General features: G+C 38.8%; 1 protein-coding gene and 1 pseudogene across 6 annotated transcripts in view; both read left to right on the top strand.

Moving 5' to 3' along the window:
- HERC3 (HECT and RLD domain containing E3 ubiquitin protein ligase 3) overlaps positions 1 to 18,494 on the top strand; it is an 86,042-nt gene that overhangs the window by 38,672 nt on the left and 28,876 nt on the right. For 4 of the 6 annotated variants that reach the window (XR_009448751.1, XM_059665552.1, XM_059665561.1 and 1 more), the window contains 7 exons: positions 56 to 132; positions 6,529 to 6,653; positions 8,221 to 8,280; positions 11,403 to 11,514; positions 11,910 to 12,099; positions 14,090 to 14,253; positions 14,386 to 14,499. Coding sequence is in view for 4 of the 6 variants with exons in the window: in XM_059665552.1 (XP_059521535.1) it covers positions 56 to 132; positions 6,529 to 6,653; positions 8,221 to 8,280; positions 11,403 to 11,514; positions 11,910 to 12,099; positions 14,090 to 14,253; positions 14,386 to 14,499 (842 nt within the window). In the remaining 2 variants the exon portion in view is untranslated. The other 2 variants (XM_059665584.1, XR_009448752.1) reach the window with 2 other exon arrangements.
- Positions 665 to 2,402, top strand: LOC132241475 (transmembrane protein 234-like; annotated as a pseudogene).

The following is an 18,494-nucleotide window of genomic DNA, read 5'->3' as shown; positions in this document are numbered from 1 at the left end:
ATCAAGGAAAAACTTTAATTATTGAAAAATATGCTGTTGAAAATTTTTTTGACAGATCGCTTTAAATATCATATTGTTAAGCAGATCTTCTCTGGAGGAGACCAAACTTTTGTACTTTGCTCCAAATATGAGGTAAAATTTTCTTTTGACTATTACTTTGGGGGTTGAATGATGGTGAACCAGTATTTATTTTAATAAATAATTATACGGAAAAATAAATAAATAATTACACAAGAGCAATGTTACTCTTTGTTTCTACCAGTTTATCTTATTAAAATAAGCAAACTAAACCTTGTAGACATTAGCTTCATTTTGCTTCCTTGAAGTGCCAATATTTTTTTTCTGGTATTTTAGTCATAGAGTTCTAATTGATCATTTAAAATTATTTGTATCTATATCTGTTCCAAAAGAGATTTAAGGATACCTAGATAGTTCATATGTACTTTGGCATTATTAGACTTCCTGTTTCTTTCCTTCTCCCTGAAGTAGTGAAAATACTAGGTGTTTGAGAACTTAGTGGGTTTCTTTTTTTTTTTTTTTTACATGATTGAATATATACAAAATATAGAAGAGATACCCCAGTATTTAACTATCCTTTCTCATTTATACTCTGCTCATTGCACCAAACTAAAATTTTCCTCATATTGTCCCCTGCATTACTATTATGTGTAAGTCAGGAAGAAGGAGGTTCCAGTATCTTTTGTGGTTGAAGGTAGGAGAATATGGCCTAGGTATCTGCAACAGTGCTTAATTCATTGCCCTCTTCCTGGATGAGGAAAATCAGTCTGCAGCCAGCACCAGAGAATTGCTTTGTGCCCTCCATCCTCTCTTCTACTCTTGTGCTTTCTCTCCTCTCCTCTCTCTTGCCCATCCCGTATTGATCCTTATCCTATCCTGGAGGAGCAAGGAAGGGGCATTGGTGATGATAAAGGATTCCAAATTGGAAATTCTCCCCATCAGTCTGATATTTTGCCATCCTTAAATATGAAATGTTCTTACCTTCTAATTAGTAAAATTCTGTGCTTTTGGTAGAAAAGGTTGTGGTGGAGCCTGAGGCTGCGGGTTGGACAGCTAAAACTGATAATTAGATATTTTCCAGGTCAGCAGCCTGAAGAGGGTTCTGTTTAGTGGCACCATCTGGGATGATTGGGAGCTCTGATTTTAGACCCCGCTTCAGTGCTTCACAGAGAAATGTTGAGGAAAGCTGAAATTATTCTGTTTCTTTAAGATGCCAAGAAAGTGAAGTATGAAAAACACTGCATCTCTGCAGAATAATAACTTTTTGACCACAAGTAGTACAGTTCAAAGTACTCATATTCCTAAGAAACTGACTTGAATAATATTATTCGAAATATCCAAAAATATTTTTCCTGTGCAATTCAACATAAAACTTAGTTTCCGGTGGCCGCGCTGTGGGGCGGCACCCAGCCGCTGCTGAAGCGGGCCTCCTCCCGCCTGCGGCACGTCCTCGAGCGGACCTGGCTCCGGCACTTGCTGCAGGAGATGAAGACCCTCTTCCTCAATACTGAGTACCTGGTGCCCTTTTTCTTCAACCAGTGTGGCTCCTTCTCTACTACTTCACCTTGGCATCAACAGATCTAACTCTAGCTGTGCCCATCAGTAACTCCCTGTCCATCGTCTTCACACTGATTGTTGGAAAGATCCTGGGAGAAGATATTGGTGGAAAACGAACATTTGCAGGCATGGTGCTCACCACGGCAGGAATTACACTCTGCATCACAAGCTCAGTGAGCAAGACCCAGGGACAACCGTCTGCCCTTTGAGTGGGCCAACGCCACCCTCCAGCTCTGCTCTCTCCAGGAAGCCCCTTGGGCCATGAGGTGCAGGCGATGGACCTAGCACTTCCATCTTAGCCTCAGCTTCCTCATCTCTTATGGGGATAATTACTACCTCAAGGATCACAATAAGAGAACAAGAGTGAAAGGGTTTTGTAACATTCAAGAGCTGTTCAACGGCTAGGATTTAGCACAAGAAACTTCACACTCAACCTCAGTAACCTTTGGGCCCCAGCAGCTCTCTTCCTGCTGTCACATGAGTCCCCCAGCTCGGCAACTGTCACTGTGGTCTGTTCTGACTCTCACAACAGCAGGGTCAATGGACTTCAGAGCCCCAGCTGCACTGCAAGGGCCAGCTCTAGTCTTTAAGCCAAAAATGCAAGCAGGAGGCCTCCAGGACTCAGAACGCCTTGGCTACCAGCAGAGGGAAGGGAGGTGCCTCAGAATGGCAGATGTAGGGGAGATAAGCTGTCTGTTAGCCTTGCATGTCTGCCCCTCTCAAATAGATAAGACACCTGTGAGCCCCAGCACTGCCTAACCAGTGTTTGGCGTAATGCCTGGCGAGTAGTAGCCCGTAATAAATCTATAGTAAACAGAAACAAAACAAAACAAAACAAAAAACTTAGTTTCCTTCCTTTTATAAATGTTATCTGATACAGCATGGTGGGGCAAAAGTAGGTTCACAGTTGTTTGGTGGAAGCCTGGGAAGGGAGAGAGAGTGGGGTGTAGGGGGTCATTGGGGAAAGAAAGGGGGGCATCTACTTTTCAACAATAAAGATAAATAAAAAAATAAAGTAATATAATAAGTTAATAAATTAATTAAAATTAATCAATAATAATACAAGAATAAACTCTGTGTTTCAAGTACTCACAACTGTAAACCTACTTTTGCCCCGCCCTGTAATATCCCTGAAGAATCTTCGCTCCTTCTGTTGTCCAGTCTCCAGCTCACTTTTGCCAGCACCAGCATTGGCCTTTGCAGCCTCCCTGACTTTCTTCATTCTGTTCTGGGTTCCTTTTGCTATTTTCTAAAGGTGTTCTCATACAGACCATATCTTGCAAATTTTATGTTTAGGTTCATTTTTCTTTGCCTAATTCAAGGAATCATAAATTGTTTCAAAGCCAGTTGTCTCACCACCACCAAAATGGGTTCTGAATCCAAATACAGAGATGACATCTGCTGGTCTTAAACATTTTGGTTAGTTTTCTTGAATTTCTGTCTTGGGTACTGTTTCCTTCCAGGGTGAAGGACATCGATGACCATTTGTTCCCACTGAAGTAGTCGGTTGGTCAGCAACTTCTTGGTGTGGATAGTTACTGGGATGTTCATGATGGCAGCCGATCCTTAAGCAGCCAAAGAGGAAGAAAAGCTGTAGTTGAATTTTAAATTTACTCTAATTAACACTGATGTGACTGGCAAAACATTGATGAGAAGGAAGTGAAGTAGGTTAGTGTTAAAGAAACAGGGCAGGTTAAAGTTTAAACACCTGTTAAGAGTAGTATGCATTAAAAATGTAAGATTGCAAGGGAAAAAAGAAAATAAAAATAGGGTATTACTTGGTAAGGTGTTGCTCTTTTTTAAAAAAAACCTATAGATTTTTACTTAAGCCATTAACCATAGATTTTTGTTTAGATACAGAAACTGATCAAATCATGTTTATCTTGTTACCATATCACATGAAGGAATCACTTAAAGAACCAATAAAAAGCATCTGTGTAGTAACAGGCTTCATTTAAAAATATATATATATATTTCTTTATTGATTTCAGAGAGGAAGGAAGTGGGAGAGATAGAAACATCAATGATGAGAGAATCATTGATCACCTGCCTCCTGCACACCCCCTACTGGGGATCGAGCCCACAACCTGGGCATGTGCCCTTGGCCGGAAAATTGAACCTGGGACCCTTCATTCCGCAGGCTGACACTCTATCCACTGAGCTAAACTGGCTATGGCCAGGCTCCATTTTTGTAAAATGCTGACTCATTAATACCAGGCCTGAGGTGGAAGAAGGGAGGGGAGGAGTTATGTTCAGGTACTCCTTTGTTACATTTGATTCTAGGTCTTGGCAATTTAGTGAGTGTAAACCATAGCCATTTTTCCGTTCATCTTGTTCCCTAGATAGGACTGAAGAGGGAATGCAGTTGGGATTGTGTGTGTGTGTGCACGCGCATGTGCACGTGTGTGTGTATCCTTCTGAAAGCCTGCTATCCTATATAATAAAAGGCTGATATGCAAATTGACCAAACAGCAGAACAACCGGTCGCTATGATGTGCACTGACCACTAGGGGGCAGATGCTCAGTGCAGGTGCTGCCCCCTGGTGTTCAGTGTACTCCCACAGGGGGAGCGCTGCTCAGCCAGAAGCCAGGCTCAGGGCTGGTGAGTGCAGTGTTGGTGGCCTCTTCCACCTCTGCGGAAGTGCTAAGGATGTCCAGGTGGACATCCTCTGAGGGCTCCGGGACTGCAAGAGGGTGCAAGCCAGGCTGAGGGGATCCCCCCAAGTGCATGAATTCATGCACCAAGCCTCTAGTGCAGTGGTTCTCAACCTGTGGGTCGTGACCCCTTTGAGGGTGTAACGACCCTTTCACAGGGATCGCCTAAGACCATCAGAAAACACATATATAATTACATATTGTTTTTGTGATTAATCACTCTGCTTTAATTATGTTCAATTTGTAACAGTGAAAATACATCCTGCATATCAGATATTTACATTATAATTCATAACAGTAGCAAAATAACAGTTATGAAGTAGCAACAAAAATAATTTTATGGTTGGGGGTCACCACAACATGAGGAACTGTATTAAAGGGTCGCGGCATTAGGAAGGTTGAGAACCACTGCTTGAGTGTGACATAATCCTCTTTTTTCTTAGAACAGTTATTCTCAAACTTGGTTGCTCATTGAAATCACCTGGGGGGCCCTATGCTAATGCCCCTAGGGAATCTGATTGAATTGGTGTAGTGTGACTTGGCCGCCAAGATTTGTAATTGCTCTGGTGATCCAAGAGTAGCCAAAGTTGAGAAACACTGTCCTAGACCAACTTTTTCGTTTTGGCCTGTATGTAATTAGAAGACATTGATTAGAAGAAAATTGATGCTTTTTCTTAGATCTTTAGATAAGTCTGAAATTGTACTTTATTTAAGGCATCTGAAGTTTATTGGGTGGACATATAAGGAAGAATGAGAAAATAATTCCATGTCTATATTTTATTTATAAGTTTGTGTTCAGCTTCACCCTTCAACGGGGGAAGTAATTAAAATTTACATAACAACAATAGTTTAAAAACCAGAGTGTGTTTGTATTTGCTCAAATGTCTACTTTGTCTTATGATTTTTATCTATATAATCCAAGATGACTTCTGCTCTTTCAATAGATGTCTGTGGCCATTTTAGTAAAATAATTATCATGAACCGGATCAAAAACTTTGGCAAGCATCTCTGATTTGTAACACGACTTCTCTTTTTCCCTTATAATGATATCTTAACTCATAATTATGAGAAAAACCAAGAAAATTTGCTTTGAAAGTTGTGTTTTTATGTGTAGATGCAAACTAGAAAAAAAAATGATCATTTTATGAATTGGTGGATGAATGCTCTACTATTACTTTTTGCTTTTTTATATATATATATTTATTGCTTTCAGAGAGGGAAAGAGATAGAAACATCAATGATGAGAGAGAATCATTGATTGGCTGCCTCTTGTACGCCCCCTACTGGAGATCATGTCCACAACCCCAGGCATGTGCCCTTGACCCGAATTGAACCCAGGATCCTTCAGTCCCGCAGGCCGACACACAGCCAAACGGGCACTTTTTGCTCTTTTCTATTGACAAGTATAGGAGGCATAAAGCACTTTCAGCTTTTTTGTAGTTCTACATCAAGAATAGGATTTGGGGAAAATTAGTTGAAAAGGGAAAATTTTTAAAATAAAATTGCTTATGTTTTTAAAATCTCACTGAATAAAGGATGTACAGTCCTGGGCAACATTTAGAATTTTTAAGTCCACTATCGACATGTCCTTTTGCCACCTTTATAAATTTATAGCTATAAACTTGGAGCAAGAAACTAAGAGTCATTTTTTATAGATTATTTGCAATATACATTATAACAGCTTTTTATAATATATTTTGTTGGAGTTCAGTGAATATTTATGGCACATGATTAATACCTTAAAAACCTTGCTATTACGGTGATTCAGCCAAGGGGCAAGAAGTCTGGAAAAGTCATATTGAGTTGGTTTCTCTGGGAAACAAACTCTGAAACTGAGATTTATGTTCAGAAAGTTGTTTTGGGGAGTGCGTTGTGGAACAACCTTTACATGGAATGAAGGAGTCAGGTTTGGGCAGAGGGAGAAGTTGATCTGCCAATCAGTATAACTCAGTCCCCAGTCAATCCTTGGGGAGCTCTGAAGTTGGGGTGGCGCTTCAGCCATTCCTGAGTTGAGGCAAAGGGGCTGAGCCTTTATACCACACCTCTAACGGCCACTGGATGGGAAAGGAGTGAAGCAATTTCTGGAGAGCAGCCCAGCTGTCAGCTGTCAGGAGCTTATACTCTCAGCAGCTGGGGGGAGTGAGTTCCCCCTTTCTGAAGGGTGGGGGGCATCTGGGCAGTGCACCCCAGCTGCTGTAGTGAGTGAAACACAAAATGGAGATTATGTCGGGAGAAGCAGAAGGGAAAAGATCCATCCTACATAATTTCTCATTTTTACTGTTGTATTTCATCCTCCAGAATTCTTCTCCTGCTGTTGACTTCAGGATTATGAACCAAGCACATTATACCAGTTTAATAAATGATGAAACCATAGCAGCTTGGAAACAAAAACTCTCAGAACACAACAATGCAAATACAATCAAGTATGTGATTATTTGTTTTTATTTTTTCAAAAGTGTAGTGGAATCTTCTATCAGTGATTTTCCCCACTTTCCTATTGAGGTTGTGAATATAAATGATATTTTACATTTTAGGGAACCAGTTTTGCACCTATATATTTAGGATTTGGTGTTCTTACCCCAAATAACATACTAGGTTGTTCCTTCTTCATTCTTTCAGAGATTGTATTCTTCAATCTGCCTTGTTCAGGTCTTAAAAATCCTGATGAAGGTCTGAGTTGGCCTTTCTGTTAAGAAAATTTATTATTGTTATTGTTTGACCCCAAGAGTTTCTTCATATGCATGTTCCAAAGCATCCTAAGTCTAAGATAGCTATCTTACCTCATCTGAATATTCTAGGATTCACAATGATTAGTTGAGATGGTAATTCAGTGTCAAGTGGGGGGGGGGGGATATAGTAAAAAGTATTGAGGCCTTTTATCAAGTTTATTTTATTCTTATAAGAGAACTTTTTACTGAACATTTTTATACATTTTTCATTGGTTTTCTTTAGCATTCTATTTTTCTGCAGAGAATCTTCTTGGGAATGAATGAATCACATTTGCTGTAGTAAGCAGTGGTCATTCCCAGAAATGTGTATAATATACCTGGCTTTATGCCATGGATTGTAGTGGGGCAGATGACCAGGGTCTGAACTTAGGGCACACTGGGCGTCATTGGGAATGCCCTAGAGCAATTCTTGGCTGTCCTCATAATAGGTGTCTCAACAGAGGAGTTCAGGCTGGAAGGTAACGGGGGAAACTGGACTAGATTCACTGTTGAAGGGCTGGGTGGAGCGGGGACTGAGGACTGTAGCCTCACTTAGCTGGAACCATGACACTTTGCTAGTTTTCAGTTTTCTCATAAAGGATGGAAGAAATGATCTCTAAAGATCTTTCCTGACCCAGATTCTATGATTAGCAGAAGTGACTGAAACAGCCTTCACAACCATGTATTTGTTTCATTCCCTCCCTTTCCTTAAACGGAATAAGAGGGTCTAGAGCTCCTGACATGCAATTTCACTCTGGATCCTTGGGAACTAGTTATTTTCGCAGAACCTGTATAATCTAAGTAAGAGGAACAAACACACATTTCAGTTATCGTCCATTTTATTCTCAGGCAGCAAAATAGAAGGAAGTGGTTGTTCAGCTATTTGCAAAGATAATTTCTGTGTTTGGGAGATAGCTCAACTTCTCTGTTTTGGTTTTATTTTTTGTTCATGTTTGGAGATAAGGTGGAGCGTCGATGGCTGGTGGTAGAATAATGTTCAAGATCATTACCAGGTGCAAGAAGTTTTTCTTTTGATAGTTTAATGCTCTGTTTTTATTTTAATATGACTTATGGAAAACTTAAGCTCCTGTTCATTTTGAGATGTGACGCAGTGTTGTTGTTTTTTTAAGCAAATTGCACATTTTCCAGTGCTTCACCTGAAACCCTAGAAAGAGCTACTATTAATGAAACCCTAGAATATATGTCTAATCTATTGCTGATGCTTAAATAACTACCTATTTGTAATTATTAAAGGCTTTCCTCCCTTTTTCTCTCTGAACAGTGATGTTGTTCAGATATTATCTTCTGCAGCCTGTTGGAATGGAAGTTTTCTTGAAAAAAAGTAAGTGACTTAGAGTCTTAAAAAATACCCAAATGTCATAAATACCCACATGTGATACAGATACTTATTCAGCAAAGGCTGAGAAACACTTCTGTTCTCTTTGATGGTGGTTGGCCTTAATTCAGTGGATAAGCTAATGACTTATGCAGAAAATGGAATGACCAGTAGTAATGAAGGAAAGGCAATGCTGACTCATGCCTGGTTGGCAGAGAGGCCGATTACCAAGGAGAGAGGCTGTATCTCAGAAAGAGTTGATGTAATCAAAAGTAAGATTTTTGCCCTGACCTGTTTGTCTCAGTGGTTAGAGTGTCAGCCTGTGGTCTGAAGGGGCACAGGTTTGATTCCAGGTCAAGGGCATATACCTTGGTTCCAGAGCAGGAGGCAACCAATCCATGTGTCCCTCTCACATCAATGATTTCCTCTTTCCTTTCTCTCACTCTCTCTCCCCCTTCCTCCACCTTCCACAGGCTCTAAAGATCAGTGGAAAGAATATCCTCATTCCTCGAATGAGGATTAAAAAAAGGAAAAAAGTAAGATTATCAGGGTATTCTAAAATGCTACGAATCCTACCATGTGTACAGCATTTATTCTCGAATTCTTTTTTTAAAAATATTTTTTTATTGATTTCAAAGAGGAAGAGAGGAGGAGAGAGAGTTAGAAACATCATTGATGAGAAGGAATCATTGATTGACTGCCTCCTGCATGCCCCACACTGGGGATCAAGCCCGCAACCTGGGCATGTGCCCTTGACCAGAATCGAACCCGGGACCTTCCAGTCCACAAGCCAATGCTCTATCCACTGAGACAAGCCGGCTAGGGCTATTCTTGAATTCTTAATTCTCTAAATAATCTCTTTGATTTTCTATCCCATATGATTTTATTTTTTTTCTCATTAAGAGTGAGCTAAGGGGAAAGGTTCAAGGAGAGACTTCAGGGCTTCTTGGACTCAGGTCCAGCCCAGCTCACCGGGAAAGTACATTTGGGCTGAACCCTCAGGTAGTAAATAGAGTGTGTGGGTTTTGGGTTTTTTTTTCTTGACTTGGCCTTATCCCTTCTGCAGATATACCCCTTAGGAACCTGATACAGAGGGTTTGCCATGGGTTTTGATTTTTGGTTACCCCAGATCCTTACCATTTCTTCCTGCTTTTTGACACTGAGAATCCCAAGAAGACTTGGACATCATTTCTGTGTATGAATCCCACTCCCCTATCCCACCTAACTGGGTTGCAAGAGGTCACTTCAGAAACTCTTCAGTGAATTAGAGATTGCTAAGTGATTTACTTGTATCATTAGGGCAGCTAGAATGAGCTTATCCAATTCATTTCAGACTCAATCCTTAGCCTTTTCCTCCAGGGAAAAATATTCTGGATTGTGCTGATTTTGGTCTTTTTTAGAACAGTGATTCTCAACCAGGCTGATTTTGCTTCCCTGGGATATCTGGCAATGTCTGGTGACATTTTTTGTTACAATGGGGGAAGGTATACTGCTGGCACCTAGTAGGCAAAGGCCAGGGATGCTGCTAAGTAGCTCACAATCCCACCCCTTCAACGAAGAATTTTCCAGCTTCAAAAGTTAATAGTAACAAGGCTGAGAAATCTTGTTCTAGAAGGACAGCTCTTATGGTTAGGAATGGCTCTCAGACAGATCTGTCGGGTTCTCCATCCTTAATAACATGGATTCCATCAGGTTCTGGGGGAAGCTTTTTTTTTTTTTTGACTGACAACAGTGCCATTTCAGGAGTCCTGCTCCTGCAGCTTATACAGAATGCATTGATGGGAACCAATTAAAGTGAAGACCAGTTTTACAACGCATACGTGTAAAATCTTTTGTCTTTTTTTGGTATTTTGTTTTTTCTTAACAGTGTAGCAAAATTACATCTAAGCATATGGAAAGTTACATATGGGACACCAGAATGAATTTTTATGGTTTGGGCAGATTTTTTTTTTTTATTTTTTTTTTTTAACAACAACAAAAGACCCAGCAAAGCCCAACCATCTCCTCTTGATTTGACAGTTTAGGTTCCAACACATATAACTGTGGTTTAAAAATAAATGTGAGAAGCTCTGCTTATGTTTTTATAAATTAAACCATTGCTGTCAGAGGGTGTTAAGACTATCTGAATGTGTCCATTACTCATAAACAGAAACCTGTTTTGCGAATAGCTAGTTCTTTTGTGATTGATAGATGTGGTATGTTCAAGAGCGGACATTTAAAAGTGACATTCTTTAAGTCTAAAAGACCGAAGGCTTTATTAAGAGTACTCGAAAATGCTCTTTATTCAAGGTTGGAAAAAAGATAAGTTGCTAGGAAGTTAAAAACAGTAGCAAGCAGTGAAATTTAGTCCCTGGGTGAATGTAATTGTATCTTTCTCTTTTTTAAAAACATGTTTTCATTGATTTTAGAGAGAGAGAGAGAGAGAGAAGGAAAGGGAGGGAGGGAGGGAGAGAGAGAGAGAGAGAGAAACAGAAACATCAATGAGAGAGAAACATCAATAGGTTGCCTCCTGCACGCCCCCTACTAGGGATCGAGCCAGCAACCTGGGCATGTGCCCTAACCAGGAATCCAACTGGTGACCTCTTGGTATAGGACAGTGCTCAATCCACTGAGCAACACTGGCCAAGCTGTAATTGTATCTCTTGTGTTAACTAGTACAGACATTAGCTTTGTATTTGTTGTAGATCTGATTTTAAGAAAGGCTTTAAACAAGGAGGTTCTACTTGCCACTTGTTGATGAGTGGTCCAGTTTGCAGAGGGGACTTCTTCTGCATCTGGGCACAGCACCCGCTGCTTGTTCAGTGCATCACGATTACAGAAAAAGGCAAAACACAAGAGTAAGTCAGGGAAATAACACTGCTCATAAACTGTGAGACGGTCTCAAATTGAAATGATGATCCTTGTACTTAGACAGGACGGAAAAAAGCCTTGACAATTTTAAGAATATCTTGGAAAAGGGATTCCAGAGAGGTTTATTCTGTCTGACTTTTCCAAAGTGTTCTTTTATTGTCTGCCAGGTCAAATTTAAATGTGATCAGTATTGATAAACTATTTTGTTTACCTGTTTATAATTCCTGTCAGAGTGTTTGCTTTGTGTTTCTTACATCCTCTTGTTTTTGTTTGTTTAGAATTGATGAACATTTTAAAACAAGTCCCAAAATCCCTGGGATTGACCTGAACTCAACTAGGATATTATTTGAGAAGTTAATGAACTCTCAGCATTCTGTGATTCTAGAACAGGTATGTTCTTTACGTTGACAAAGTGCATGTTTAAAAGTGTATTTTTCTCTCTTCAATTTTCAAGAGAAAGAAAAAGACAAACAGGCAAAGGTCTTGTATAAACCTTAATTCTAAAATACTCAGTTTGGGAATTTGACCTACCTTCACTTTCTTTTTGGCCTAAACCTTCCTAAGGAAATGCCTCTCCAGAGTGTAAGGTCTGCATGGGCAGGACTCTTTAATTTTTCTTTTCACTGATATATTCTGAATACCTACATCAGTGCCTGGCTCATAGGAGGTCCTCAGTGATACAATGCGTGAGAGTTGAGAATCTATTAAATAGCATATGAATTAGAGATGGGGTAACTAGATCTCATGTATGCTTGAATTGCTCAATGCTCTTTTCTCTTGTACAGATCTTAAACAGCTTTGAAAGTTGCCTGATTCCTCAGTTGTCAAGTTCACCACCAGATGTTGAAGCTATGCGAATCTATTTAATACTACCTGAGTTCCCCCTACTCCAGGATTCCAAGTATTATATAACGTTGACTATTCCTCTGGCTATGGCTATTCTGCGGCTGGATACAAACCCTAGCAAAGTATTAGGTGAATTTGCTATATTCAGTACTAGTGGTTTTGTGCTTTTTATTTTATTGGTGTGACCACTGGCTATCGGTGGATTGAGATCCAAGAAGCTATTTGTTGCCATTTTACATCCTTAACATTTTAACCTTTTTTTCTTTGCTGTTAATTTCTAACTAGCCGTATTGGCAATTTGAACAAATTGAACCATTATTTTGGTTATTTGAAATAATTCACGCCTCACTAATATTGACTTTTAAATATTCACAAAGATAGATTATCCAGCTTTATTTTTCCTTTTCCTGTTCTTGCTAGTAGTTAGTATGCCTCAAAATTTAATGTCTGTCATTGCTTTTATTCCTATATCTAACTTAGGGGGTGGGAGTGAAATGAACAGCTTTGGTGATTCACAGGTCTCCAGAAAAGGAGAGGAAGAAAATGATCTGATGGAGTCTTACCAAATGTTTGTTTTGTTTTTCTTTTTTAGGGCAGTTGAGTCCTCACTGATTTTTGCAGGCTACGGACACTTTGCTGAGATAAGAACCTTCCGTTCCTCAGTGAATTGGAGAGTGTCTCTCATGGGAGTAGCACCTGAGATGTTTTTATTAACCAAGTGCAGAAAGTTTGTCTACTGTTTTTTTTCCCCCTGGTAAATTTTTTAGGTGTTCACTGCAGCTCAGTAACGTCTGCGTTCCCTGAGAAGTAGGATGTTACTTGAGTGTGATCTCCCCATGAGGAGCCTATGTTCCTCGAGTGGAATGTTGGAGTAGATTGCTTCCACCTTTGCAGACGATATAAACACAGAAGTCATGGAAGCACTAGTAGTAATATGTTAGCCCTTAGTTATTTTTTTAAGATCAAAAGCCTTTTGGAGCATATTTTCTCAGATGTGCTAATAAGACTGTGAGGTAGAGAGATGGCAACTTGAGAAGGAGTATAGTACCTGACTTAAATTTTGAAGGTTTCTGATTTTAATTTTTTCAGGTAGGATGGCACAAAGCGATCGAAATCATTGAGTTTTACACTGAATTTGTTTTTAACTTCTAATTATAGAAATATAAACTTTAAAAAATGCCCTAAAGTAGAGAGAACACTACAGGACATCATCAATTAGTTATTATCAACATTTTGCCCTTTTTATCTGTTCCCCTGCCACAACCTTTTTATTTTTGCTGGAATTTTATTTTTAAGTCTCAGATATCATATTATTTAATCTCTTACATATTTCAGTATGGCTGAATTTATTACTGACAAAAGAGAAGTCATTGATATCGTTTTCTTGTCAGGTCATTTGTTTGGTGAGAAGCAGAAATAGTAGTTTTTCAAGTAATTATGCCTCTTGAAAGGGAGGAATGGTTGTCATATTGATGCTGTTCTGGGATGTGTGGTCCTTGGCATCCCTGATCCAGGATTTAGGTGTGGTGGATGAGAAGGGGGCTGAAAGGACTAAGATAAATGACTGCTCCTGCCCAAAATATGTACCTTAGCATCTTGTCCACAATGTACCCTTGGGAGTGAAATTTTAGATTAGCCTTCTAAATGAGTTTTTGAGCGGAAAAAATCAGATCAAGATTTACAAAAAAGGCTCCAGAGATTCTTCTATAGCTGCTGCTCTCTCTAGAAATACTTTAGTAAATTCCTTAAAAAACACCTACGTTTTTATTGATTTTAGAGAGTGAGGAAAGGAGAGGGAGAGAGAAACATCGATGAGAGAGAAACATCGATCAGCAGCCTCCTGGGTGCCCCCTACTGGAAATTGAGCCAGAAACCCAGTCATGTGCCCTGGCTGGGATTCAAATTGGTGACCTCTCAGTGTATAGGATGACGTTCAACCAACTGAGCCACACCAGTGAGGGCTATTGGGTTCTTTTAAAGTCAATTTTAGGAAACTGTTTTAGAATGGTGTTCGCTTTCTAGCTGGAGTGGTTTTTAGCTAGTAGGCAGAAAACATAAATACTTCAGACATAAATACCAAGATTATATGTTGAAATATGGTTTTTCTTTCTTTCTAAAGATAACTGGTGGTCTCAGGTATGCCCAAAATATTTCATGAAGCTGGTAAACCTCTATAAAGACGCAGTTGTTTATCTACTTCAAGGAAGAAAGACATTCTTAATTCCTGTACTATTTAACAATTATATTACAGCAGCTCTCAAGCTCTTGGAGAAATTATATAAGGTAAATATTGAGTGTGACGAGTGGGGAGAAGGCTGAATACGTGGGAGGGTTGAATGTCCTACTGAGATGTTCTGTGGGAAGTCATTGTCCAATTGTCTTGGTTTTAGTTGTCCTTATTTTGTTCTATATCAGGTAAATCTTAAAGTGAAGCATGTGGAATATGATACATTTTACATTCCTGAGATTTCCAGTCTTGTGGACATTCAGGAAGACTACCTCATGTGGTTCTTGCATCAGGCAGGCACGGTAAGAATTCATGTAAAGCATATCTTACAGCTTTAGTCTTTTCTCAGAGGACAAATAAGGATAATGAAAGCACACCTGAGCCCTATAAATTTGTCCTTGACTTTGGAGTTCATATCATACCTGTGTTTTATCCACTGGCTTTTGCATTCTTAAAGTTTGAAGTGTTTTGAGTAATTACAAATGATCACAAGGAGTTATGATTGAGTAGTCACACAGAAATGGTGTAAATTTTAATTAGTTGTCAACATGAAAAAAAAAATCAAGGTATCTAAAGTAGTCAGACTCATAGAAACAGAAAGTAGAATTGTGGGGAAGGGAAGTGGGTAGTTGTATAATGGGTTATAGGGTTTCCGTTTTGCAAGTTGAAAGCATTCTGGAGATCATTGCCCAATAATGCAAATGGAGTTAATATTTACTGAACTGTACACTTTTAAATGATATAGTAAACTTTGTTAGATGTATTTTATCACACTTTAAAAATGTCAAGAAATATTAAATGAATTTTTCGCTTTTCTTGGAACTCAGAAGATCTGGCAACATGACCTTCTTCCCAGATGGCACTAATTGGTTGGAGTTCAATAGTGGTTCTTTAGACTAGGTTTCTGTATGCCACAATCCCCACTGCAGCTTGATTTTGACATTGAGTAAAGGACATTTGCTAATTATCAGCTTCTAATAGCTATCCTACTTCAGTCATCTTATTCAGCTGCTTGAACCCTATAGGGCCACTCAGATTTAGGATTATGTGAATGAAAAGGTCACATATCCCTGACCCAGTTCTCACCATATGTTAGACATGCCACCCAAAGAACTTCGTGCAGATTCCTGCCTGCCACCTTTGACTTGGCAAGAACTGCTGAGTTTGAATGTACTGTCTTGAGGTATATGAAAGGCTTTTTAGATCCCCCATCTGTGGAGTATGTTTGAGTTATGTCAGAAAACAGAATGATTATTTGGTTATAATATTTAGTGAAGCCATGCACAGCAGATACATTTGAGGTGAGTTCTTGCCAGTTTAACAGATTTATCACATGTAGGCAATATTTTCCCAGTAGGGTTTTTGGAGGTCAATAATTGCCTACAAAAGCAAGGTATTGCAGTAGGTTTATTTGACTAAGCAAGATTATTTTCTTTATCAAACAATAGATGATGAATGTTAGACATAATATGTGTTTTTAATAAGATTTTATAATTACCTTAATACTTTTCAATAAAAGTGGAGTAGAGTATTCTAAATAGGTTTACGATGGAAATTTAACATGGAGGCTAACAATGAGCTCTGCTTTCACCCATTAATTTAGAAATCGTAAAAAGATTAACTTTTTTCATTGATCTGAATCAAGTTATTACTTATTGAATAATGAAATGTGAAGAGCTGAAATAAGCCTTATGAATTATTTAGGCCAATTGCTTTGTTTTTAGGTGAGGAAATGGAGACTCCCGAGAAGTTAAACAATTTTCCCACCAATTTAATTAGCCATAAAAGCCAATTCTTCTGACTTCTAATCTATACACTTTCTCTGAGTTAATGTTGAATAGGATAATTCTAATGAACCCCGATTCTTTTTGCCACTGAAAAAGAAGTTACAGCTCTTAAATTCTAGATTATCGTGACTGTAATCTCTGAATGGAAGTTAAATGAGCAACTTTACAACTTTTTTATAGTTTTTTCTCTTAACATTTAATAAGCAAATATAGTTTTGAATACCAAATGCTCATCTCCTTTTCAGTAATTAAGAAAGGTAGAAAATAAGGTGAAATTACTATGTGAATTTTTGTAATTTTTGTGGAATTTTAAAAAGCTATATAAAGTGCAGTAGTATTAGAAATTGAAGTTTAAATTTCTTGATATCTTGGGTTTTAATCTGAATTGCTAAACCTATTTTATACATAAAATTATATGTTTTTTAAACCACTGTTTTGGTATGTAAATGACGCATGATATTATATTAGTTCAGGTATACAACATAGTGATTCATTGTTTGTATACACTATGAAATGATGACCATAAAAACAATCTAGTTACCGTCTATCACCATACATAGTTACAGATGTTTTTTTCTTGTGATGAGAACTTTTAAGATTTACTCTTTTAACAACTTTAAAATGTGCAGTACAGTATTATTATTATTAGGTAAGTCACCATGCCGTACATTAGCTCCTCAGAACTTATACCCTTTGACCTATATCTCCCCATCTTCCCAATCCCCTGGAAACCACCACTGTTTCTGTGAGATTGGCTTTTTTTTTTTTTTAATTGCTCATACAAGTGATACCTTATAGTATTTGTCTTTCTCTGGCTTATTTCACTTTGCATAATGCCTTTCAGGTTCGCCCATGTTGTTGCAAATGGCAAGATTTCCTTGTTTGTTTGTTTTTCTTATGGTGGAATAATATTCCATTGTATATATACACAATAAATATTTTTGTGTGTGTGTTAAATTTTTTAGCTTGGTAGTAGCGGAGGCAGTAGAGCATGTAGTTCAGAGGACATGCTTGGGTTGAAAAGAGATAGGTTCTAGTCTCCACTCTGGCCTATTACCTATGTGACCCCAGACAAGTTACTTAATTTCTATAGGCCTAGCATCCTCATTTGTAATGAGAATTATAACAGTATTGTGAGACTTAAATGGAGGAAAGCATGCATGGAAAAGCCTTAGTTGGCAGAGTGCTTTACTTGGCATATAATAAGTTCTCAACTGTTTTTCAGTAAGCTGTTCTTGGCACCTAAAGTGTGTAGGGTGCTTGCTAGTCACTGGGGATGGAGACATGGAGAGGACATGGTGGCTGCCTCTATGGGGTGTTCAGTCCAGAGGCAACAGTGAAAAAGGAATTTCAAAGGGATATAACACACATGCAAATGGCTATGGAGCACAAATGCATTCTGAAGTGTCTGATTTTTGCTCATTTTAAAGAAGAGGTGGTCGTGGCTTGTTTATTTCCATTAATAAACTGCCATCATCCACTTGAAAATTAACACAGAATGAGTGACTTTGTGGCTCCCATAGAGGCAGCACAAGTGAGAAAGTTAGTGAAGTAAATGCTTCAAAAATAAAACTAGAGTCAACTTGTTACCATATGTGTTACAAGGATGCAGTGTTTTGTCTCTGAGTACCAGTATTGTGCATGGTCAGACAAGGCACATGTTTTTGCCTCAGCATCAGTGATGGCAGGGAGCCAGATTTTGCCCATGGTGGGTATAGGAACCTGTGGTGCAGGCAGGCCTCACAGCAGAGGCTCCTGTGTTTCTTTCTTGGCACAGCAGGTGTTTATGCAATGACTCCTGTCCCCAGTCACAGTCACATTTAGGAAATGTTGGCTTGGAATTAAAAAATAAAAAAGATATTCCCAGTTCTTCAGTTCTGTACCATGTACTTGCTCATTGCTCCTATTTCATATACTTGAAAAAGGCCACAGTGCAACCCCATTTCAAGCTTAAACATTTGAAATGTGATTCACTGGTACTCTGCTAGTTTTAGATTTGTGAGACTCATTTTGGGGGAACAGACAGCCTAGGGCAGGCAGCTCCTCAGAGAGGATCACATGTCAGTTCATATGTGTCCTCAATTAGGGAAAGTAACCTTGAAGTTAAATCATAACATGGTTGTTTCAGTATTTACTTCATGTCATATGGAAATACCAGTACTAATAACATATCTAAAATATTCAGCATTCACATACGAAATTAAGTGAAATTATTGTATTTCGTATACTAAAACTTACAGACTTACACAAAGTTTGTAGATGTATATTAGACCTTCATATAGGTCTGGTGCTTATTTAGACCGAATAGCCTTGCCTTCTGCACCTTCCTTAGAGCTGGCACTGTGGTCCTCTCCGGGGGGAGGGTCTTCTGGACCACCAACTCTGTGGCCTTGGCTTTGGTTCCTAACTGAGGTAGTTTTGGATTTCTTTTCAGCAAACCCACTCAACTGAGAGCATGGTGACCCTGCCCGAAATTTAACCTCCTCTCCATCTCCAGAACATAGATCAGT

Source organism: Myotis daubentonii, chromosome 1 (assembly GCF_963259705.1).
Source record: "Myotis daubentonii chromosome 1, mMyoDau2.1, whole genome shotgun sequence".
NCBI lineage: Eukaryota > Metazoa > Chordata > Mammalia > Chiroptera > Vespertilionidae > Myotis > Myotis daubentonii.
The sequence above is the reverse complement of the archived record's forward strand: the minus strand, read 5'-3'. Positions and strand labels throughout refer to the sequence as shown.